The sequence below is a fragment of the Cucurbita moschata genome, unplaced genomic scaffold, assembly GCF_002738365.1.
Source record: "Cucurbita moschata cultivar Rifu unplaced genomic scaffold, Cmos_1.0 Cmo_Scf00005, whole genome shotgun sequence".
Classification (NCBI taxonomy): domain Eukaryota; kingdom Viridiplantae; phylum Streptophyta; class Magnoliopsida; order Cucurbitales; family Cucurbitaceae; genus Cucurbita; species Cucurbita moschata.
This window is the reverse complement of record NW_019268521.1, coordinates 4,397,678-4,421,838: the sequence shown is the minus strand read 5'-3', so window position 1 is coordinate 4,421,838 and position 24,161 is coordinate 4,397,678. Positions and strand designations below refer to the sequence as shown.

Below are 24,161 nucleotides of genomic sequence, written 5' to 3'. Positions count from 1 at the left end.
TTTTTTTTTTTTTTTTTTTTTTTTTTTTTTTTTTTGGGGTGGGGGGTTCATCTTCATTGTCGCTATTTTTCTCACGATGAAGAATTGTATTTTGAATGAATTTTGTTGTTCCAATAGTTAAATGTTTGATGGATAAATATTTTTTTACTCACATCCAGGATGAAATTTTGCGGCAAGCAGTTGATCATTTCAAAGGCAAAAACTGGAAGAAAATAGGTATTATTGGCGTGTGGAAATATTGTAGAGGCCAAGAATAGGTTGTATTGTACTGAAGATGTTCTCCATATGAGTCATTCTTAACACAGTGGAGGATTTCTGCAGTGATTGTGATCTAGGAACATAGTTCATGTTTGCTTTATCTTATGTAAACTATACTTAACTCAAATTCTATTCTGGATAATTAGATAACCTAATTAATTGTGCTTTGTCAAGGAGGCCATACGCCATGATAAATTATATTTTGCATGAACTTCTATGTTCTTCTATTGCATCACTGGTTCATTTGTTATGATGGTTGTTTGTAGCTGGATGTTTCAAGGATCGGACTGATGTACAATGTCTACATAGGTGGCAAAAGGTTTTAAACCCCGAGCTTGTCAAGGGTCCATGGTCTAAAGAGGTGGTCCGCTTGTGAAATTCCAGTTATCACGATAATTTAATCAACATACTCTTTATATAAGTGTGCTATTTTTATGGAATTATACTTGAACTTACTTGTTTGTCTTGTGAATTGTATATAGGAGGATGAAATTATCATTGAACTGGTGAACAAATATGGACCAAAAAAGTGGTCTACATTTGCAACTCATCTACCTGGACGTATTGGTAAGCAATGCCGAGAAAGGTATGACAATTGATTTATTTTCTTGCTGATTTTTTGGATTTTGATTTTCCTGTTCTACATATTATCCCTTTGATGAACCCCGCCCGTTGAAAGTCTCTTTTCTGGAAGCCATTATATATTGTGGTGTCATCAAGTTGAACTTTTCCTGCATTCGTACTCGATGTTCTATTAAACTTTCAGCTGTCTTTCCCATATTATTTTACATAAATTATTTCCTCTTTTTCAGGTGGCACAATCACCTCAATCCTAATATAAACAAAGAAGCATGGACCCAAGAAGAGGAGTTAGCTTTAATTCGTGCTCATCAAATTTATGGGAACAGATGGGCAGAGCTAACGAAGTTCTTACCTGGAAGGTATGTCCCATATGTAGCTTAAAGTTGAGGCATTATGCGGGTTGTTATACATGTGCATTATTTTATTCCTATAAATCTTTTCAGATTAAAGTTGTTACCATCTAAACTTTTTTGGATTTCTTTTCATTGCAGCTTTATTCTCCAGAACTATATTTCTTTCCAGTTTTTAATCGGAAAATTTTCACTTGATCATGAATGATGTTATATTTGTGCTTTTATGATCATTAGGACAGACAATGCCATAAAAAACCACTGGAACAGTTCTGTCAAAAAGAAATTGGATTCTTACGTGGCCTCAGGCTTGCTCACACAATTTCAAGATCCAATTCCCGCTGGACAACCAAACCAACTCCCAGTTTCATCTTCAAAAGTGCTTGGTAGTGGAAATGACAGTGGCTTAAATGGAATGGATACAGAGGAGATTTCAGTGTGCAGTCAAGATCCATCAGTTGCTGATAGCTTTATGAGTGATTCAGCATGTGCAACTCTGCACAAGAGAAAGGAATTTCATTTAGTTGAGGATTTGGAGTTGGGAAAGGAGCAAAGTATCAGCCCAGTATCCAGTTCTGAACCCTATTACCCTCCTATGGAAGCAATTACTTGTCCCATTGCTGAGTTTGGTCAAGAAGTGGGTCACTCTTTATCACCTTCAGAGAAAAATGTCTCTGATTGTAGAACATCTTCAAATAGACAGCACCAATGTGATTTGAATGAGTTTCCTAACATCTCTTCGTTACAATTGGGTATAGAAGCATCGCAATTTGAAGCAATTGGCACTAGGATGGGTGAAAGTCATGGAGCTTCCAGTTCTGCTCAAACTTCTTCAATGATAAAAGGAGCTGCGGCCTCTGCCCAAGCAGAGTGCATGTTTATATCTGATGATGAGTGTTGCAGGGTCCTATTCTCAGATGCAAAAAGTGACAGATGCGATCTGACTAGTAATCTTAAAGAAGGCTCTTCTGTATCAGAAATGTGTGATTACAAAGTTCCAGTTCACTTGTTCAGCACTCCAAAAGTTGAAAATAACCATGCCTTAGCTTCACAAATACATAATCCTTCTTCAGGAACTGATGTGCAGGAAAAAAATTCCGTGCACCAGTCCGGCATGCCGATTCCATCCACGGTTTCTGTCAACAATGACATGATTTTATTAGGTGGTACTGGACCCAACCAACTATTTGTAGGAACCCTAGAGCACGGATTTGTAACTAGCCAACAGAATGCGTTTGCCTATAATGGTGGAACATCCAAGTCTTCCTATTTTGAGGTTGCAGATAACCCAGAAATGCAAGAACAGCCTGGTGGAGCAGAAGAGCTGCCAAAACCAATGTGTATAAATCCATTCGCTACAGCAGCAGATGTCACTGGTACTTGTTCTCATTCGGATGAAAGAGCAAAACAAAATGGCGAACATCAAGACTCCGGTGCTCTTTGTTACGAGCCTCCTCGTTTTACTAGTTTAGATGTTCCGTTTTTCAGCTGTGATCTCATACAATCTGGAAGTGAAATGCAGGAGTACAGCCCACTTGGTATACGCCAGTTGATGATGACTTCTCTAAATTCTGTTACTCCATTCAGATTATGGGATTCACCATCTCGTGATACTAGTCCAGATGCTGTACTGAAAAGTGCTGCCAAAACTTTTACCAGTACTCCATCCATTTTGAAGAAACGCCACCGTGATTTAATGTCTCCTCTTTCTGAAAGAAGAATTGACAAAAAGCTGGAAACCAACGTCACATCTAGTTTGACAGAAAACTTTTCACGTTTGGATGTTGTGTTCAATGATGTGGCTGATAAAGCTTCTATACTGTCTCCATCTAACCTAAAAAGGAGTATCGAAGATTCTGCTGAAGATAAAGAAAATGTTTATTGTACCTTTGAAGTGAGAGAAGAGAAGACAGATGACGGTAATGAATCTCGAAACGCAACGCTGTCAGAGAATAATTTTCCAAAAAGTTCTTCCCAAGACTATACGAAACAAGAGACTGCTGATACCGAGATGATATGCGTTCAATCCGCAGCTGAAATTGTGAGTCGTTTTTCAGCAATCTTTTTATTGCTAAACTATCTTGAGTGTATTGGACGAACAATCGAGTTTATTGGTATCCGACATTCAATGCTGAGCTCATCCTATTAGAATCAAATTTCCTGTTCTTTCTTCTATACGATTAATCTGATAATTTTACTGTTGGTAGGTACCTCCTGGAATCCTGGCTGAACATGATGCGAATGACCTGCTACTCCACACTGTTGATCAAAAAACTCTCAGTTCAAGTACGGGAATTAAGAAACAATACAGTCCAAGCAGACTAGCAGACGATGTTTCAAAGGTGTCTTCTGGGAATTCTCATGGGCTACCTTGCAGCAGCCCGCCTACCATCTGTGGGAGTTATCCTGATGGACCGACGCACGAACTCCCCGTCACTTCATCGTCTTTCCATGAGAAGATGGATTCTAATCGGCCACAGATTACGGTCATGGGAATTGCTTCGTTGTAAGATTCATTAGTCTTTACACATTTAAATTATGGAGAGTTCCCAGTCTTTATGTTCTGCTTTTCTATGTCCTAGACCTGAAACTGGTGAAACTCCATTTAAGAGAAGTATTGAATCCCCTTCAGCATGGATGTCGCCTTGGTTCTTCAATTCTTTCCTACCCGGCCCGAAGATTGATACGGAAATATCAATCGAGGTAATTATTCAGATTGTTTGGGTTAATTTGCAGTTGGATGAGAAGTTTTTGTAAATGAACTTTTTTTGCCATTGCGTCATATTGTTGTGTATTTGTGTTTATTATAGGACATTGGATATTTTTCGAGCCCCAAGGGAAGAAGCTTGGATGCAATTGGGTTAATGAAACAAGTAGGCGAGCGAACGGCAGCTGCATGTGCCAACGCCCATGAGGTGTTGGGCAATGAAACTCCAGAGACACTACTCAAGGGAACGAGCATGAAGCATCTCCGTTGTGATGAAACTCTTCTGGTATGATTCTCTCCAACTTTTCCCTTCTTCAACCTCCCTCACATCAAGTTTTCAGGAAAAAAGAAACTTTTTTTTTACATTTCTTCAAATTCAAGGCAGACTAAAAGCAAATTACTGACCGAAAATTAATATTTTTGATAAACCTCATAAAATTACTTTTTAAATCATTGTCTACCTCTAATTTGCAATTTAACTATTTTAACCATTTTCTGGATCTTAAAAATTAAAGGAAGCAAAATTAATGATTTGAAATCTGGATTTTTTATAGCATGTGTGTGTCAATTGACTTGTACATTACATCTTAACAAGCTTTTACTTGTGTTCAAAATGAGAATCAAGCATCTTTAAAAAAACAATTGTGAATTCAAGCCAAATGTCAAAAGCAAAATAAATATTTTAACAGCTACTTGGGTTGGTTATCAAAAATTCTGCTTGGTTCTTGAAATTATTTTTTAAAAATCGGCAACAAAGTCGGAAACATTTGGTAGTTTAATTTTACAGAACATAAACTAAATAATTATCTCTAACAGAGTCGAAAGAGCAGGTTTAATCATTTTGAAGGCAGATTTTTATTAGAAAAGTAGGTCAATTGACTTGTTTTTGGTTGGTTGGTCGGTTATCTCGGCCTACGAAAATGAGATTACTGTAAGCTTGTACGATTTCATTTTTCAGGCCGAGTGTCGGGTGCTTGACTTCAGCGAATGCGGCTCTCCGGGGAAAGCAGAGACAGAGTGTGTGAAAACTACAGCTGCGACCTCCCCTCCTCATCTTCTCCAAGCCTCCAGGTAGCCACCAACACCCCAACTCGGCATTTTTTCCTTCTATTTTTTCTTTTTCCATCAATGTCGAAAGGAAAATACTATTTGCCTCTCTTTGTTAGAGAGAGATAAAAAATGTGCTTTACTTGTAATTCTAGATTACCCGTCTGAACTGATACCATCAACTATAATGAAGAGCCTTATTAAGGCGTATGATGAGCCCTGATAGCTCAAAATATTACAAAACTGAGTTAAAAAGTGTCTCTCTTCCGGTGAGGGAAGTAACAATTTTTATTTTTAAGGGTAAAAACTGAGCAAATGTGAAAAGTATAAAATGAGTGTTGCGTACAAAATTAGACGACACGGGTCACGGCTGCGTGGATTGCATCGGCAAGGTGTGGGACGGTCCTCGAGCTCAAACCTGCCATGCTGATTCTCCTGCACATATATGACAGATGTATAAATGTTTTGTTATTTATTTTTTCACTTCAATTTTTCTGTGCTGGTTTTATTTAATTTGTGAAATAGCAAGAAAATACAGCGCAAAAAAATCAATTTCATGTTTGATAAATGTTCAAATCTATAATAAAATTTTTAAATCGCGACCAATTACACACAAATTGGAAAGGCAAAAGTCGTATCAAAATTCCAAACGCAAAAGTGAGGGTAAAGACATCTTTCAACGCTTTTTTAGATTTCAGAAAGCTCATTCAACACATACAAAAGTTACAAATTTAAAAGTAAAATTTAAAAGTGTTTAATAAATTCAATTTAGCCTTTCAGTAAATCAGAGAATTTTAGAAAGTTAAAAAGCTCAGAGACTAATAGACATCTCAAAATTCATTTACTAAACTATTGGGTTAAAAGAATTGCGATCTTTTTATCTTTAACAATTCAAAATTTGGAAAAACATAAATGATTACTAATAGCATCTAATGTTTCTCATTTTTTAAAATGAAAATTTTGAACATTTTCAAACGAAAACACTACAGAAACTAAATTCCGGTGATAGCATACGTGAATGATTGGGCATTTTGGGGAAAATAAAGGGATATTAAAGCAAAGATAAGATGGTTCCTTACCCATCAGAGGTCATGTAAATGTGATATTCTTTGGTCATGAAGCTAACTTGTTCCGAGTTCAATCCTGTAAATGTAAACATTCCAATCTGTTTGATGATGTGACTCCACTCACCAGGTGTACCTGCCACACATGGACGGTGAATAACACTCCCACACAACAAACCCATCTCTCATAAAATATGCTCCAATTCATCCAAAATAAATTAGCAACTAATTATTTCGCATATGTTTAAATAGGATAAATAAATCTTGATTGATTATATTGTATCTTCTACAATATTTTAAATTCTCCAAAATGAACAATCCCTGTTCTCTCACTACAACCACAACAGATTGACGAGAAAAAACCATCGCTGTCACATCAATACACAAGGCCGGGGCCCCAGATGCCCCTCCTTAATCATTCACCCATCGTAGCCAATTTTCTAACGAGTCTAAAACGAGCTTCCTAGATTTGACATGTACTAAATGAATCATAATAGATAAAATGGATCAAAGGTAAAAACTAAATCAAGCACCTATATTTTATATGGTGAAGGAACAATAAAAAAAAAATCTACCCTACTCCATTTACAATTTAGTTAAAGACGAGGATACAAATAAACTAAAGTTAAGAGGTCGAGATTATTAGCCTCGATCAATATGAAGGTTCAAAAAAAACAACCATCGATTTTGGATGGGAATACAGTTTAGTTAAAGACAAGGGTCCAAATATACTAAACTTAAAGGGGTCGAGATTATTAGCCTCGATCAATATGAAGGTTCAAAAAAACAACCATCAATTTTGGATGCGACTACAGTTTAGTCAAAGACGAGGGTTCAAATAAACAACCTTCAATTTTGGATGAGCTGCAATTCATCACTACTGTTCTAGTTCTTAACTGATAATCTTTGTATTTCTCCTTCATTACAAAATTAGAGTATGGTGGGATGATGAACAAATTAACATTATTCTTTAACTTTTAAGATGAATTTTATTTTGGAGTATATTAATTTATTTGACTTCGAAAACTACATTAGACATGACACGATTAAGATAGATTTTGGGTTAGAACTCAAATTAGAATACTCTTATCATCCACCTTAGCCTTTGAACAAAACTGATAGCAAAGAGGCTACTAAGCACTCAGAACGAGAATACTAAAAGAACCACGTAATATCAGCAGTGATATCGGGAGAATGAATAATAAGAACAAGAACACTAACCTCGAGCACTCAAGGCGTCAAAAAGTTGCTGGCGCATGCTAATAATACGGTCTGCCATGGCCTTCAACTCAATAGTCCATTCATTGAACAAATCCCTAACGTTGAAACAAAGAAAATAATTTCATGATGCACGAACAGTTAAATCGGTTCCATACAAGTTCTCAGGATTGAAAAGAAAGTCTAGGTGAGCATCTTGCATATATGTATGTTCACCTTCCCAATCTCTGTTACGGGCATATGAGAAGTTTTAATTATTACCTGTCCTTCAGGATTGTAGCGACAATGGATGCCCCATGAATGGGTGGGTTTGAGTACATGGGCCTTATCACTAGTTTCAGCTGGCTCTCTACCCTGCTCGCAACATCAGCATTCTTGCAGACCTGTGCGACAGTTACAAAGCGTAAGATCAAGGCAGTGAAGCTGAAATACCAGCTCAGACCCCATCCCATCCATCTTCATGCTAAAAATATTTTTTTAAAGAAGAAAATGTTCATCAATAGTAATAATACCATTCTAAATTGTATCCTTACCAATTTAGTTAACATTTTTTTTTTTTTTTTGTTAATAATAATACAAAGGCGATGCTACAAGGGTTATTATATATGTATCCAAGTTGAAGGGAAGGATAACTTTTTCATTTTCTCTTAGAAATGCGAAGTCAACCTTTTCCTTAGTACTATATTAAACAAAAAAGATTTTAATCCCACAGACTCAATTAACCAATGATTCAATCAGTTAAGGTATGCTGTTATATGACATCCCAATGAATCACTAGTAAGAATATTCTTCCAAAAATCTTACAATGCTTAAAGCGCCAACACGTTCACCATAGAGACCCAAATTCTTTGCGTAACTCTGGGCTACAAAACATTCACCTCCATCGGCAACAAATAAGCGTACAGGTTGTGCATCCGCATCCAGACTTCCACTGGCAAAACCCTGGATCATAAAAGGCAAAAATATCAGAAACTTAAACAGCAAGATTGTCTTATTAAGTTCCTGACATGCAAGTCATTTCTCATTTTTTTACTATGTAGACCTCTCTACCTGGTAAGCACTGTCAAAGAAAGGTAAAAGCTGTTTTGATCTCATCAACTTCCTGATCTGATCCCATTGTTCAAGGGTTGGATCGACACCAGTTGGGTTATGAGCACATGCATGAAGCAGTACTATGGCTCCAGATGGAGCAGAACCAAGATCTTCCAAGAGGCCTGTGACATTAAATTGTCCAACCCAATGGTAAGTAATAATAAGGTACTAACATACACAACATCATAAGTTTCCGTAACAAATCATCTTAAATCACTCCTACATAGAATGCCAGGGGCACTGCAGTGTCGAAGACTATACAAGTTCAGAATAATTTAATTGCGGCACAACTTCCATTATAGATAAAACACATTGGAACTCATTATGGAGGTAGAACCAAAAAAGATGCGTTAAACAGTTAAAATAGAGTACGAGTTCGAACCTTGAAAATCCAACCCTCGTGTAGAGGGATCATAATATCGATAAGTTTTTACTGACAGACCAGCCAGAGTAAAAACTTTGGGATGGTTTCCCCATGTTGGCAGGGGAATGTATATTAGCCGCTGGAAAACAAGAAAAAAGGAATCATGAGAGCGCTATTACCATGTACAAGTAAAGCCTAATAAGTACGATAATGGACACCTAAACATTCCACACCTCGTGATAATGTCTTGCCAAAAATTCACCACCGACTCTCAATGATCCAGTACCAGACAAGCATTGAACAGTTGTGACACGGTTCTCAAGAATAGCAGGGCTATATAAAAGTTAGAATTAGATCTAAAAGAAAACTATTGAACGAAGGATGCGGATGTGAGTATAAGCAACCAAATATAAAAGGCAACAACTAGTAAATAAAATTTGGTATAGCTTACCTGTCGGCGCCGAAAATAAGCTTAGCGCTCTGTTTATTAAACTCTGCCAATCCAACAATCGGAAGATACTCCTTAACTCGTGAACTGCAGATCATTAAGAATAGAACCTCAACATATATCTACATTAAGTAAGATTCTTAAGAGAATAATCAAGAAAATTACCTATCATTAACAAGCTGATGCTCTGCTTTTCTGACAACGTTCAAGACAAGTGGTTTTCCTTCCTATCATATCGAAATACCACAAGATTAGAAAATTTCTAAATAGACAAACGAACCGCTTAGACATCTTAACAGCGATAAGATAGTATAATCAAGCCCGACTATTTTTAACACCAAAATAGATTAACAACATCGCGAATTAAAGCAACAGATACGTACCTCTGTCCTATAAGCACCGACGCCCAGATTCAACTTGTTCGGGCTTGGATCTTTGTTGAAAGCAACAGTCACCTATCAATTCCAAGTTCAACACAATAATTGACATATATTAGTAAAACTTCCTCCAGAACATCGGATAGATAGACGCAAAATTCGTAAATATGCAACGAATAAACATAGGCGAGAAGCTTTTTGTCCGACAGTCATCAAAACATCAGATAGATAGACGCAAATGTGTAAATATGCAATAAATAAAAACAGGCAAGCAGTTTTTTGTCCGATAGTCATTCTATTCCCTAAAATGATCCATCAGCGTTTCTAAAGCCATAATAAACAGCTGATAAGCGGAACAATTTCCAAAAGACTACAAAATGACATCGGAAACAACCGTCAACTAGAAAAATTAGGAAAACACATAGCCACGATCACGATCCACAACCAGCCAAGAAAAAACTCCCGATCACGAGGATCCAAAAGCTCGACATAGTTCATTTCCATAATATACGGTAAAATAGAAACAGACAAGTTAGAATCAGACGCAAAAAAATTAAAATTAACAACACGAGAACAGAAGGAAAAAAAACGAAAACGAAATCCTCTGAACTTGTCGGCAAGCAAACAAAACAATGCAACTCTAAAGCAGATTAATAGGCAAATCAAGGAAAGAAAAACCTACAGCGATTGATCAAAAGACATAGCGATAGAGAGAGAGAGAGAGAGATTACTCCGAGAATAGGATCTTCAGGAGCACGAACAACATGAGCGAAAACCGAATCACTTTGCACCGAGGAAGTAGCAGAAGCAGAGAGTGAATCAGCCATAGCGGATGAAGACGATTGAACCAGATGCCTAACGAGAGCGTTAATTCTTCGATCGGTTGGATCACTATTTGAAGTCGAACTACCGGAAATAGCAGTGTGTTGAACGTCAAACAAGGGGCGCATCTCGCGTGCTCTCAATTCCCTTTTTACTTTTTCCTTTTTCTTCCTTGATTTACTCTTTTTCCCTCTTTTTCTTACTTTGGCGCTGTTTTAATTTTCACAGTTCGACTTTCCCTTTTATACGTAGTCCAAGACGAGGCTTTCATTCCAGAACCGTCCCACCGATACACTTTTCTGATTATTACTATAAAAAGGAAATAAATGTAATTAAATTTATTTTTGAAAAAAAAAAAACCAAATTTATCAGCCTATCCCTCCAACCACGCGTGTAACAACTCTTTTTTAATACTTTTTATTTTATTTCCCGAATATATACATATATATATATATAATACCATAAAAATATATTGAAAAAATTTATTTTTAAAATCCTAAATTAATAAGTAGCTCATAAATTTCGAAAAATTTCAATAATATTCAAATTAAAAATAAAAAATATTATTAATTTTAGATTAAAACCGCTAGTACTCTGTTTCAAAAATACCTTTCAACCTTTAAAACGTTCGTTAATACCCTCAACAAATTTAAAAATACTTTTACCCTTAATACTAGATTTTAAAATACCTATAAAATTTTAATTAACCCTTTTATATTTATTTAAAAAAATTATTACTATAAATATATGGATAAAAACTGTCTAATGAAACCTCTAAATTATCTACCAATGATATCACGAGTATTTTTTAAATTTTGTATTAACTGTAAACGTATTTTTGAATTTTTATTTTTTAAAATTAAGAGTATCCGTGAAACTCTTGAAAATTTAATAGAAAAAAATAAATTAAAATGAAATATTAACTATTTCTATTTAAAATGAACGATAAAATTATTTTTTATATTTTTTTAGGGCTATTTTAAAGAGAGTTCCAAGTTATTGTTATTATTTAATTTTTTTAACATATATACAATGGAGAAGTAAACGATGTGACACGTGGCATGCATGGCGGTAATGTTTTGTTGGCACGCATGCCGAGGGAGACAGAGGTCATTGCAACCCATGTTTCGCACGTGGCATTCAGGTGCACGAAATGGATTAGGACTAATTTCCGTTGGCACGTTTCTCGAGCACTCCCACGTGGCTCAAGCACGGACGCCTGCGATGGCACGGAAGGGTTGTTTTTGTCCCCGCCCTACAATTATTCTGTTCATATTTTTGTATATTAAATATTTTGTTTTTTATATTTTATTTTTTATACTTTGATATTAAGAATTGACATTTTTAATTATAGCTTATTTCAAAATATAATGTACTCGTATAATATATATGTCAATGGAACTTTTATGTTGACTTTTTTTAATTATTAAAATAAACTAAGCTTATAATATGTTATGTTATATATTTTAATAGTCTCGCAATCATTTTTCTAAAATTAATTAATTTTTCTAAATTTGGAAGTATGAGCTTAATATATTATAATATATAGTTTTTTTTAGTTATTTGCATATTTTCAGTACTTTTAAATTTTAATTCTAATATATATATATTAAAAAATAACAGCTTTTCCTCTACGCCAAGAAGAAACGTAATTGCACAAAGAAAAATAAGAAACCCTATCTATTCCGTTTATGTTTGTAACCAACCTATCACTTTCACAATTCTATCCGCATTTTCTTTGGTTATCCACAATTTTCCATCGAATTTGTGTCAATTTAGTCTCAAAAATTTAAATTTCAACGACAAAATTCTATTCAAAATTTTGATAGTGTAAGGAGAAGAAAGAAGTCGTGGCTCACGCATGACACCTTTACCAATGGTAAACCCTACAACTTCTTCTCCGCTACGAGAACAATAGTTGCAATGGCAAGTAGCTCTAGGACAATCGGGTGCGCTTGGCCGGGCGGGCAAAGGGAACAGCAGGAAAGAAGGAAAACGAATATTATATCAAAATTTAGTGCAACTTATGTAGTTTGAATTAGTTAAGATATTCGTAATTCGGAGAATATATTAGTTATAGAATATATCTTATATATTAGTAATCAGTTAATATTAGGTATTAGATGATAGCTTGTATCCTATATAAACGCTGTGAATAACAATAAAGATTGAACATTCAATCTCAATTCTATTTTACATTTTTAACGCTATATTGTTTCTTTGGGTAATAATATTTTCAATTCTTAACTGTATTGTTTTAATAATATTTTCATATCTATTCACTCTTTTAAGAAGTAGATGTTGTGTTAATATTTTAATTGAATTTTATGTCTAATAAAATTTAAAATTTTTAATTTCGAATTTTAGTAAATTCATTAATATATACATACATATATATATATATATATATAAATTAAATTTATAATTTATGATTTCAAACAAAATAAATTAGTACCAAAGTTCAATATTTAACAATTTGGTCATTAATTCCTGCCGCGTAAAATATTATTAGGATTAAATTATTACGTTAAAAAATAAAAATAAAAACACTATAATTATTCACTAATGGATGATTAAACCATAATTTTGAAACATTGGAGGGAAGGATGCGTTGGAGAAGGCAAGAATGCGAGGAGGTATATGGATGGACACGTGGGACGTCGGCTTCCAAACGAGACAGAGGAGATTCAGTGCTTATTATCTGGACGACATGTCGTGCCCCTTTATAGATATGACTTTATTTCACGCACTTAACAACAGCGTTGTTATGGAGTCACACCAATCAAATTTTGTCTCCCAAAAATGGCTTTTGGATTCAGGCAAAGGCTCTCAAGCACACTATTATTTATTTTAAATCATATTATTTGTTTTTTATTATCTAATTTCTACTAATATTCTTAAAAACTAATCCAGAATTATAAATTCAAATATTTAAAAAATTAAAAAATATATATATATAATTTAAAAAAAATAGAAAATGAAACACTTTTATGATTATTAATTATTTATGGGACGATTTTCTGTGTTTTAAGGAGACAAAGAGGTACGATTTTGTGGAGTGGGAGAGGACTTTTTCACTTAGGTTCATGTTCATCCCCACCAAATGTTTAGTTTTTTATTTTTTATTTTTATTTTTTAAATCCTTATTTTCGTCACAGATTCCTTTTAAAAGTGTTCAAAGGCAAAGGAGTCGACAACATTTGGTGTACTACTAACCTAGTATCGACAGTACTTCTTTATAGACAGTAGATTTTGTGGGTTTGTGTGTGGAATCTTACGAGCACTCTTTAATTGATTAATTAATTTTAAAATGGGTCTAATAATTGAATTTTTCAATTTCAATTTTTATATTTAATAGATGTTTGAATTTTAAAAATGTTTTGTATACGCTTTAAAATTCTTAATTTTATTTTGAATAATAACATAAATTTTTTTTATTATAGCTTTACTCTCGGAAAGCCCAAAGCAAAGTCATGAGAGCTTATGTTTAAAGTGGACAATATCATACTATTGGAGAGTCGTGTTCATCTAACATGGTATCAGAGTCATGCTCTAAACTTAGCCATGTCAATAGAACCCTCAAATGTCGAACAAAAGACTCCAAAAGAAAATGGAGTGGAGGCTCCTCGAAGATATAGTAAAAAAATAACTAAGACTCCAAAAGAAAAAGAGTCGAGCCTCAATTAAAGGAAAATGTTGGATGAAAGTCCACATCCACTGATTTAAGGAATTCGTACGAGGGTACAAATTTAATCTTTAAACCCATTTAATTTAATTTCGATGCATTTTAAAAATTAAATAAAGTGTAGTAAATAAGTTTTGAGTAAAAAAATTTCTAAAATGCACCTATTACATTTATGTATTTTAGTATGCAAATTCCTATAATGTAAATAAAAAATCAATAATTAAATACCTAAAATGAAAAAAAAAACAATAATTAAACTCTTAAAATGAGAAAAAAAAACATTTAATTTAATTAGAAGCTTGTTATGATTTTAATAGGGCAAAACAAAAATTAAATTATTAACAAACTTCTAAAATTAAATGTATGCATTTAATTAATTTATAAATTAACAAAATTAAACTCTTAATTTTAATTATGATAAGGTTATGCTCTTGGTATTTAAAATATTTATTATTTTTTTTTAATCAAAACTAATTATATCAAAATTAAGAAGTTAAAATATTAAAATTGATTTATTAAATTTACATTTCTACCCTTTAAAATAAATAAGAAAAAATAATTTTCAACATAGTTAAGCGGTATTAATTCTATTAAAGTTTAAGGTTTGAATAATGATCTATCCGTGACTCGATAGAAGGAACTAGGGACGTGGGCGGGATTTTTATTTATTTATTTATTTATTTATTTATTTATTTTGCTGAGGATAAGAGGAAATACAAATAAAAATCTGAAAGAAAAAAAATAAAAGAAAAGTCTATGGCTAGAATTTGGGCATCAATTTGCTGTATATAGTCCCTACTCTATCAATCAGTCCACTTCCTTCCATTTCTCTCTCTTTCCTTTTCATAGCTTTTTTTTTTCCTCTATTTATTTTCATACAAATATTTTGAAATTTTTTAGATTCATTTCATTCAACCCCACCCTACACAATTCCCTCACCCTTTTAAATACATATAAAAAAAAAATATATTAAATCATATTAAATATGAATATTCGTAATTTTATATTTTATTTTTAAAAATATTTATATGTTGTAATAGGTATAGTTTAGCTAATAAAATAATTAAATTTATTTTAATATATTCTCATTCAAACTGACTCAAAAAATGAAGAATTAAATTCGATTCATTAATTTGAAGTTCACAGGTCGAAGATATTCTTTAGGTATAGATCGAGCTATCTCGACTTTTAACGGCTAAGCTTATCGCCCAACCTATGGAGTTGGGTTGGGTTGATCAAAGTCTGAGCTCGAGTTGGGCTTATATTCAATTATATTAATATTTATTTATAATTTTTTTTTATTGAATTTCTATTTCTATTTTATTTATTTTAAATGTTTATTACATTTAATCGATAAAATTATTCATATGGTATAGTTTCATTTGTTATTTATACATCAAAATTTTATATTAATTAAAAACTATGATATCCAAATTAAAATTATATTAAAATTTTATATTTTAAATTCATAAAATATAGTATTATATTGACAAGTATGACCAGACATCGATTCAAATAGATTTGTATGTTAATCCCTTTCGCACGTGCGAAAAAGGCAGGGGGAAAAATAAGGTAAATAAATAATTAAAAAAAAGAAAGAAAGGTGAGAGTCTCAGAGGAGGAGAGAGAGGCGGAGGATGGATATGGTTCATTGGTGAGTGACAGAAAAAGGGCGGTACGTGTTTTCTGGAGTGTTGGTTCCGTGCTTTTATTCTGTGAGATGTCAGGTGGCGGTTGCAGCATAGTTTGGTTCAGAAGAGATCTCAGGGTTGAAGATAACCCTGCTCTTACCGCCGCCGTCAGGTCCGGCGCCGTCGTTGCCGTCTTCATCTGGGCACCGGAGGAAGAAGGTCACTACTATCCCGGCAGAGTCTCGCGATGGTGGCTCAAACAGAGCTTGGCTCTTCTCGATTCCTCTCTTAGAAGTCTCGGTACTTTTCTTGTCACTAAGAGATCCACCAACACCATTTCTGCTTTGCTCGACGTCGTTAAAGCTACTGGTGCTTCTCAGCTCTTCTTCAATCACTTATACGGTCTGTTCTTCCTGTTCTTCGCTTCAATTTCAAATCTCTATTTGAATCGGTTCTTTAATTTCTCTCGTCTTCTTGTTTGTTTGTTTATTTAAGATTATTGTGTACAGTAATCGGAGATTGTTACTATCAGTTTTTTTCTGGAATTGATTTCTCTGTGTTCTGGAATTATGAAGTTTCTGCTCAGTGTATGATTGTTCTTGGCTGCGTTCGTCCGTTTCATTTTTGTTCTTCTGCTTGTAAATTGCTATTAATTAGTGGACGAAATCTGCTTATTATTGGTATAAATCGTAATCGTTCGAGAATTTCATAGAATTGGAAAGAGGGAAGGTCCTTAAATGGTTCTGATGCGAATAATTTCCATGTAGAATTGGCATCTTATGGAGTTTCCTTTGATGTCTTGATAATGATTTGGAAATACATATCTTATGAAAGCAAATTTGTTTGTCAGATCCTTTATCGCTCGTTCGGGATCATCGAGCGAAGGAGGTGTTATCTGCTCAAGGTATCGGCGTGAGGTCGTACAATGCCGATTTACTGTACGAACCATGGGACGTTAAGGACGCCAATGGCAATCCATTTACCACCTTTGCTGGTTTCTGGGAGAGATGTCTCAGCATGCCTTGTGATCCAGAGGCACCACTTCTCCCACCTAAGAGAATAATTTCAGGTTGCTTTTTCTATAATTTAGTTTAACAAGTCTTGTGTTTACTTCAATTTTTCTGTTCTTATCGAATATACGATTGATCGGTAACTCTCCAGTTGTCGTGTTTGTTTGTTCTTCGTGACGTTTTTTCGTAAGAGAAAACGCTCAATTGATTTCAGTCTATGCTGTGAGGTTTGAAGAGTTACAGAAAACTGATTATTTCATTCTATGTTGTAATATATCAAATGTGTTTTGTGTACCACAAAGTTGCATAGTTGGTTCCATGTTATCGGTGGAAAATCGAGACGATTACCTTTCCCCAACGTAACTTTACGCTCTTTGTTGTGTCATTACGGCCTATGGCTCGATTAATAAGAAAGTAGTTTCATTTGTTACATCTTTTAGGTGGCTCGTTCTGGCTTATTATTACGTTGGTGCGTAAGCATAGTATAGATTTCGAGAACATCATCGGTCTAAATATTGTCTATTGTTAAGAGTTACCGATCAGATAATGTCGTCGGTCTTAAAGCTTCACTCTAAATATTGTGTTTGCTCCTTCAGGTGATGCATCTAGGAGGTGCCCATGTGACACATTGGTATTTGAAGACGAATCGGAGAAGGGAAGCAACGCGCTTCTTGCCCGAGCATGGTCTCCTGGATGGAGCAACGCGGACAAGGCTTTGACCACGTTCATCAATGGACCGTTAATCGAGTACTCAAAGAACCGAAGGAAGGCCGATAGTGCAACGACCTCATTTCTGTCTCCTCACTTACATTTCGGAGAGGTAAGCGTGAGAAAAGTGTTTCATCTCGTTCGAATGAAGCAGGTTTTATGGGCGAACGAAGGGAACGAGGCTGGCGAAGAGAGTGTCAACTTGTTTCTCAAGTCTATAGGGCTCAGAGAGTATTCCAGATACATGAGTTTCAACCATCCGTACAGTCATGAAAGGCCTCTTCTTGGGCATCTTAAATTCTTCCCTTGGGTTGTGGATGAAGGCTATTTTAAAGCATGGAGGCAAGGAAGGACTGGTTATCCATTAGTGGATGCTGGTATGAGAGAATTGTGGGCTACAGGGTGGCTGCACGATCGGATCCGAGTCGTAGTTTCGAGTTTCTTTGTCAAGGTTCTGCAGCTTCCTTGGAGATGGGGAATGAAGTATTTCTGGGATACTCTCTTGGATGCCGACCTCGAGAGTGATGCTCTTGGTTGGCAATACATATCTGGCACTCTTCCTGATAGTCGTGAATTTGATCGTATCGACAACCCGCAGGTGCACACACTTTTCGAGTTCTTCCTCAAATAAACACGTTTGTCCTCTGAATTTATCTAAAATCTAATATCTTCCAACTTCGTGCTTGTTCAAAAAGGTTTCTTATTGAGGGTTTTAGACATGATTTTTTTTTTAAATGGTCTTATTTTATTGAGTACGACGGGTCGGAGTATGGAGAATTGTATCTCCGAGCTCAAGGGAAGGAGTACATGCCAAAACGACAACTTTTTCTCTTAGATTACATGTGTTTCTGGATGTAACTGTCTGAAATGGTAGTTGGTTTTTTGCAGCTTGAGGGTTATAAATGCGACCCGTATGGAGAATACGTCCGGAGATGGCTTCCTGAACTTTCTAGATTGCCCACTGAATGGATTCATCATCCATGGAATGCACCGGAGTACGTACTCCAAGCTGCTGGGATCGAGCTTGGATCGAACTACCCTCTTCCCATCGTAGGGCTGGATGCAGCTAAAGCGAGGTTGGAAGAAGCGCTGTCGGAGATGTGGCAACAAGAAGCAGCTTCAAGGGCTGCGATCGAGAATGGAACTGAAGAGGGACTTGGGGACTCTTCCGAGTCGATCCCAATTGCATTTCCTCAAGAAATAACAATGGAGGAGGAGGACGTTGAGCCTGCAAGGATGAACGCTCATACAATTCGGTGCTACGAGGATCAGATGGTCCCAAGCATGACGAGTTCGGTGAGATTAGGAGATGAACCTTCTTTGAACATTCAAAGTACAGCAGAAGATGGTAGAGCAGAAGTACCTATAAATGCAAATTTAAACCAAGAGCTAACCAGAAATGTAGTGAACCCAAGAGTTCGGCCAAACGATCCAACGCAGACTCGACTTCCCTATACCCCAGGTATCGGCCTACGAACTGCTGCTGAAGATTCCACTGCAGAGTCCTATTCCAGTAGCGATGTTAGACGAGAGAGAGACGGAGGTGTGGTGCCTGTTTGGTCTCCACCGAGTTCGAGTTACACCGAGCAGTTTGTGGTCGAAGAAAATGGCATCGGAACAAGCTCTTCGTTCTTGCAAGGGCATCAACAGAGTCATCAAATAATTAACTGGAGGCGGCTATCTCAGACTGGGTAACAACTTGTGAATCATTAGTCATTTCTCCAATGGCCAAATCCCACCATGAGTAGTTGGTAGCTTGGTACGATACCGACTAACTGATAGAAGCAGTTCATCTGCCGATGATCGTCTCCCTCCCGCTCTTCCCGTTATCACGGTTGTATCATATGTCTTGCTATGCTGTATAGTGAAGATTGTAATTTGTGTAGCTGTAACACGAGCGTAGAGAATTGAAATAGTGATTGTCGTCATAGTTGTCATCGTCGTCTTTGAATAAACTCAGGTTTGCGACTAGCCCGGATTCTTGTAAGCTTATTCTTAAGCTATGGAAATATTTCTCTATCTTGCTTGCCTTTTAAGATCAGATGCCTATAACTCTTTCTCTCTTGGAAAAGAAGCTAAGGTAAATGCAAACTACCATTTTATGTGTTTATTACATAATTATTTAAGGATTATGTTTATTAGATAATTATATATAATTATAAAATGCTTTATTTCCGCACAAATTAAATTTTAAAATAATTTCTTTAAAATATAAATTAATCCAAAATTTTAAATTGTTAATTTTATTAATCAATTTTGTTGAGCTGTTTTGCAATTTTTTTAATAATAATAATAATAATAAAACCTTTGAAAAGAAGCGCATCCAATGAACTCCACAATGTGCTCATTGGATTCCATTTTGGGACCACCAAAGAAAGTCAACGCTTAAATTACCTAAAAAATCATAACTTTTTGAGCCACTTTCAAGCAATTATGGATATTTTATTTTATTTTCTTGCTTTGTTTAATTTCTACCAACTTTAAACATAATTAAGATAAGACATTCAAATCATAATTGCAACGATCTAACGGTAGGAGTTGAGCTCTACCAGTTGAGCTATATCCCCGAGCTAAGTGGGACTTATATGAAGAGTCAGATGCTTCTTCTATTCTTAACAAGTCCTCGAGCCTCTTTAAGGAGACCAGAAAACGCCTTTCGATTTATCTCCAGCCCTTGCCACCTTCCATAACAAGTTCGCGAGCCTCTTTTACACCGCCTAGACTAAAAAGAGAAAGTAGCTTTTTGACACTTCAAGTTGAATTCTATAATCGAAAATGTTGTAATAAGAAATTGACCGACCGCCATATTAGAGTTTTGGTGGTAAGGTCATGGAAATTGACCGACATAATAGATATGAAATGACTTTAATTTTCAGATTTTTGAATCAACCAAAAGATTGTGGCTCAAGCTTGACTCGCTCAACCGACCATTTGGTCAATTATCCCTTTCTCACGCCCTTTTGATTATTTGCTCAATTGTTTCAATTAGATCATTTATTAATTGTTCTTATTTCCAATATTTTATTTTATTTTTTAAATATGTTCAATTAAATATATATATTTAACTAATTACAGTTATATAATTAATACCTGATTTATTAATTTATTTTGAGGAAATTAAATTAAATTAAATTAAAAAATTAGAAAGCAAGAGTGGTCGGTGACCGTACCTACACGTGTCAAAATCATGTCATTTACCGAGACATGTGGAGTTATTGCATGTTTTTTTTCCTCAATTTATGTTTAAAATATTCCACCAATATTTAAATATTCCCATATTTTTATTTTTAAAATATGATTATTAATATGATTGAATTTTCCATCCCACGTAGGATTGTAACATAATTAAAAAAAGTGAAAAATTAACACGAAATCACAAAGTCAACAGTAAAAAACAAGAAAGTCAACAGAGAAGAAAGTCAAAGTCCCATTTTGTGGGCAATTTTCCTTTTTTTTATTTTCTTTTTAGAATTCAAACTCAAAGTGAATGAACCTATAAAAGGTTTTTTTTTTTTATAATTTTTTTATTTTATTAAATCTTAATTATTTTAAATTGTGATAAAAATTTATATGTTCGCTTCCCTTTTCTCTCTCCCTCTGAAATCAAGAACTCCAAGAAGAACAAGGTGAAGCGACGTCGCACGGAAGGAGCTGCAAAAGCGCAGCCCAGTTCCCCCGGTACAGGTTCGAACCAATGTTTTGGGGTTTTGTTTCGTTTTTCTTTTGGATTATTAACCATGGTTGAGTTGGGAATTTGATGGTGCAGTTGGTGAATTTGGAGAGGGTTTGATTCGGACTTGGCTGATGGATAAGCTGTGCTGTTTTAATGCTTCATACTCTCGGGTAAGAACTAAGAACAGCCTCTCTTACCTTTTGTGTTTCACCGTTCTTCAATTCCAGCTGTGTTGATTCCTTCTGTGCCATGAATTTACCAAATCCACTGACAAATTTTGTACTCAATTTTGGAAATTCTTACGATTCTAGCACCGTTCCAGCTCACCGCTAGCTGATATTCTTCTATTTGGTCTGTTAGGGAGAGGTTTACAGAATGCTTTGTTATCCTCCCCGACCCTTTTCAGGGCTAGCATTCTCGTTAGTACTCGTTCCTTTCTCCAATTCATGTGGGATCCCTTAATCTACCTCCTTCGGGGACTAGTGTCCTTGCTAGCGCACTGCCTCGTGTGCACCCCATTTGGGGCTCAGCCTTCTCGTTGACATATCGCCCAATGTTTGACTCTGATACCATTTGTAATGGTCTAAGTCTACTGCTAGTATATATTGTCTTCTTTTGACTTTTCCTTTTGGGGTTCTCCTCAAAGTTTTTAAAACGTGTCTGTTATGGAGAGGTTTCTACACCCTTATAAAGAATGTTTCATTCGGATAAAGGCATAGTGCATAGCTTTAATGTTCTATGTATAGAGGGAATTGATTATGTTCATTGTCTTCTAGCTGATGCTGCCCCAAAATGAGTGATATTTTGAACGGGATACTCGAAAGGTGTAATAACCTAAATTCACCGCTAGCCGATATTGTTCTCTTTGAGCTTTCTTTTCTGGGTTTTCCCTCACGGTTTTTAAAACGCGTCTACTAGAGAGAGAGGTATCCACACCCGTATAAAAAATGCTTCGTTCTCCTTCCAACCGACGTAGGATCTCACAAAATCTCTGTAGGGTCAAGGCGTAGTGCATAGCTTTAGTGTTCTATGTATAGAGGGAATTGGTCATGTTCGTTGTCTTCTAGCTGATGCTACCCCAAAATGAGTGATATTTTGAATGGGATACTCGGAAGGATGTAATAACCTAAACCCACCTCTAGCAGATATTGTTCTCTTCGAGCTTTCTCTTCTGGGTTTTTCCTCACGTCTATTAGGGAGAGAGCTATCCACACCCTTATAGATGTTCTCTTCTCCAACCGGCGTGGGATCTCATAGAAAGATTATTAATCTGGTGGTGTAGGTTCGGTCGGCATCGAACTACGGTAAAGGAAGAAGCCATGAAGGAGTAATCAAGTATGGATTCTGCCTTGTGAAAGGGAAAGCTAACCATCCCATGGAAGATTACCATGTTGCTAAGTTCGTTCAAATTCAAGAACATGAATTGGGGCTCTTTGCTATCTACGATGGTCATGTTCAACAAACTGTGCCTGCTTACTTACAAAAGCATCTCTTTTCTAATATCCTCAAAGAGGTGACAACCAACTTCTAGCCCACCCTGCCCTATCTGAGTATCCATTCATGTCCCTTTTCTTTTCATTACAGGAGGACTTTTGGGTCGACCCGAACAGCTCCATCTCGAAAGCCTACGAGAAAACGGACCAGGCGATTCTATCCCACAGCTCTGACTTGGGTCGTGGCGGATCAACCGCTGTCACTGCTATTCTGATTAACGGTCAACGACTATGGGTGGCCAACGTTGGAGATTCACGCGCTGTTCTTTCGAGAGGCGGGGAAGCTATACAAATGACCATCGATCACGAGCCGAATGCTGAACGCAGTATCATCGAGAATAAAGGTGGCTTCGTTTCTAACATGCCAGGTAACATTCATATACTGATGTCTTGGTTCATATCAGTTTGAGTTCATGTTTTGTTTTTCTTTCCTATAAAAATAGGAGACGTACCTCGAGTGAACGGTCAGCTAGCGGTTTCGCGAGCATTTGGAGACAAGAGCCTCAAATCTCACCTACGATCGGACCCCGACATACGTGATATTAACATAGACGCCAACACAGACGTATTAATCCTCGCTAGCGACGGTCTTTGGAAGGTGTTATCATCACCTTCCATTCCTAAACACTTCTAGAAATCATTCATTTGTGTTCTTCTTATGAATGTGGATTGAAACAGGTCATGTCGAATCAAGAAGCGGTCGATATCGCACGAAGAATCAAGGACCCGATGAAGGCTGCAAAGCAGTTAATAACAGAGGCTTTGCTGAACGAGAGTAAAGACGACATATCGTGCATTGTCGTTAGGTTTAGATAGTAAAGACGACATTCAGTATATACCCCAAATAAGAAGAAATTTATGTTTTAGGCCAACAAAGTAAATATACGTGTTTCGGGTATACTGTATCTGTAAATTAGATTAGGCTGATTATGTTTAATTTCAATTTTTATTATATTAATGAGCCCAAGCCCAAGCCCAAAGCCCAGCCCAAAACCCCAAGCCAAGCCCAAAACCCCAAGCCCAAGCCCAAAGCCCACATATTATTGCCGTATTGCGAAAATTACCAAATTACCCCCGCAGAAACGGTCGTCTAGGGTTTCAGGCGCTATATATATTCATCGTAAGCTTTGATTCAAAGGCATACGATTCCAATTTTAGAGATTCTTGGCTTTTGGGGTTTGTGGCATTAGGGTTTGATTTGATTTTTGATTTAATTCGCCTCTCCTTTCAGCTTCAAGTGGTGAGATCTTTTGATCGTATTCTTGGTGGCTTTGTTCTGGAGGCGTACATTGATTCTCTGAGTTTTGGGGGTTTTATTTTGTCCAGATTTTGTGCTATCACATCTCTGGTTCCCCTTGCTTGGGTACATTGCCCTTGAAATCGTTCATTTTTATTCCAATTTTGTGTATGAATCTTCTGGGTTTGGGAATTCGTTTTCGTTTTTGTTTTTTGATGGTCTATTTGACTGTTGGTGTTATATGAACTGCGTCAGTCCCACATCGATTTATTTTATCCTATGATGCTTCTTTATGTGCCATTGAATCGGGATTCTTCCACAACTGTGTTGGGCTGGGCTCCGTTGGGAAAGTAAAGGACTCGTTATATTTTCTTTATATTATCTTCTGGGCTGGG

At 35.8% G+C, this 24,161-nt stretch overlaps 4 protein-coding genes across 7 annotated transcripts in view; 3 read left to right on the top strand and 1 right to left on the bottom strand.

Moving 5' to 3' along the window:
* LOC111443034 (transcription factor MYB3R-1-like) overlaps positions 1–5,068 on the top strand; it is an 8,203-nt gene extending 3,135 nt beyond the window's left edge. The window contains exons 4-13 of one of the 3 annotated variants that reach the window (XM_023080638.1): positions 159–216; positions 525–619; positions 741–844; positions 1,071–1,199; positions 1,428–2,997; positions 3,028–3,231; positions 3,398–3,696; positions 3,773–3,893; positions 4,001–4,183; positions 4,856–5,068. In XM_023080638.1, coding sequence (XP_022936406.1) covers positions 159–216; positions 525–619; positions 741–844; positions 1,071–1,199; positions 1,428–2,997; positions 3,028–3,231; positions 3,398–3,696; positions 3,773–3,893; positions 4,001–4,183; positions 4,856–4,972 — 2,880 coding nt within the window. In that variant the 3' untranslated portion in view covers positions 4,973–5,068. Of the gene's footprint in view, positions 1–158; positions 217–524; positions 620–740; positions 845–1,070; positions 1,200–1,427; positions 3,232–3,397; positions 3,697–3,772; positions 3,894–4,000; positions 4,184–4,855 lie in introns of all 3 variants that reach the window. The other 2 variants (XM_023080639.1, XM_023080637.1) reach the window with 2 other exon arrangements.
* A 32-nt stretch (positions 5,069–5,100) lies between these two features.
* Positions 5,101–10,539, bottom strand: LOC111443035 (aspartate aminotransferase, cytoplasmic). The gene is made up of 12 exons (XM_023080640.1): positions 10,239–10,539; positions 9,514–9,585; positions 9,296–9,357; positions 9,134–9,217; positions 8,916–9,015; positions 8,701–8,821; positions 8,277–8,440; positions 8,031–8,168; positions 7,488–7,609; positions 7,230–7,324; positions 6,024–6,144; positions 5,101–5,379 (listed from the first exon to the last, which is right to left on the bottom strand). Exons 1-12 carry the CDS (start codon positions 10,455–10,457, stop codon positions 5,295–5,297), a joined length of 1,383 nt encoding a protein of 460 aa, XP_022936408.1. The 5' UTR covers positions 10,458–10,539; the 3' UTR covers positions 5,101–5,294.
* A 5,074-nt stretch (positions 10,540–15,613) lies between these two features.
* Positions 15,614–19,397, top strand: LOC111443215 (cryptochrome-1). Its single transcript, XM_023080933.1, has 4 exons — positions 15,614–16,047; positions 16,496–16,714; positions 17,252–17,961; positions 18,252–19,397. The coding sequence occupies exons 1-4, from the start codon at positions 15,735–15,737 to the stop codon at positions 19,056–19,058; spliced, it is 2,049 nt and encodes a 682-aa protein (XP_022936701.1). The 5' UTR covers positions 15,614–15,734; the 3' UTR covers positions 19,059–19,397.
* A 1,530-nt stretch (positions 19,398–20,927) lies between these two features.
* On the top strand, positions 20,928–24,144 carry LOC111443162 (probable protein phosphatase 2C 10). 2 transcript variants are annotated; one of them, XM_023080848.1, is made up of 6 exons: positions 20,928–21,041; positions 21,130–21,206; positions 22,319–22,549; positions 22,621–22,897; positions 22,973–23,127; positions 23,208–24,144. In XM_023080848.1, the coding sequence occupies exons 2-6, from the start codon at positions 21,168–21,170 to the stop codon at positions 23,343–23,345; spliced, it is 840 nt and encodes a 279-aa protein (XP_022936616.1). In that variant the 5' UTR covers positions 20,928–21,041; positions 21,130–21,167; the 3' UTR covers positions 23,346–24,144. The 2 variants fall into 2 exon arrangements, with proteins under 2 accessions (XP_022936616.1, XP_022936615.1); XM_023080847.1 differs by having other exon boundaries at positions 20,928–21,047.
* The last annotated feature ends 17 nt before the right edge of the window (positions 24,145–24,161 follow it).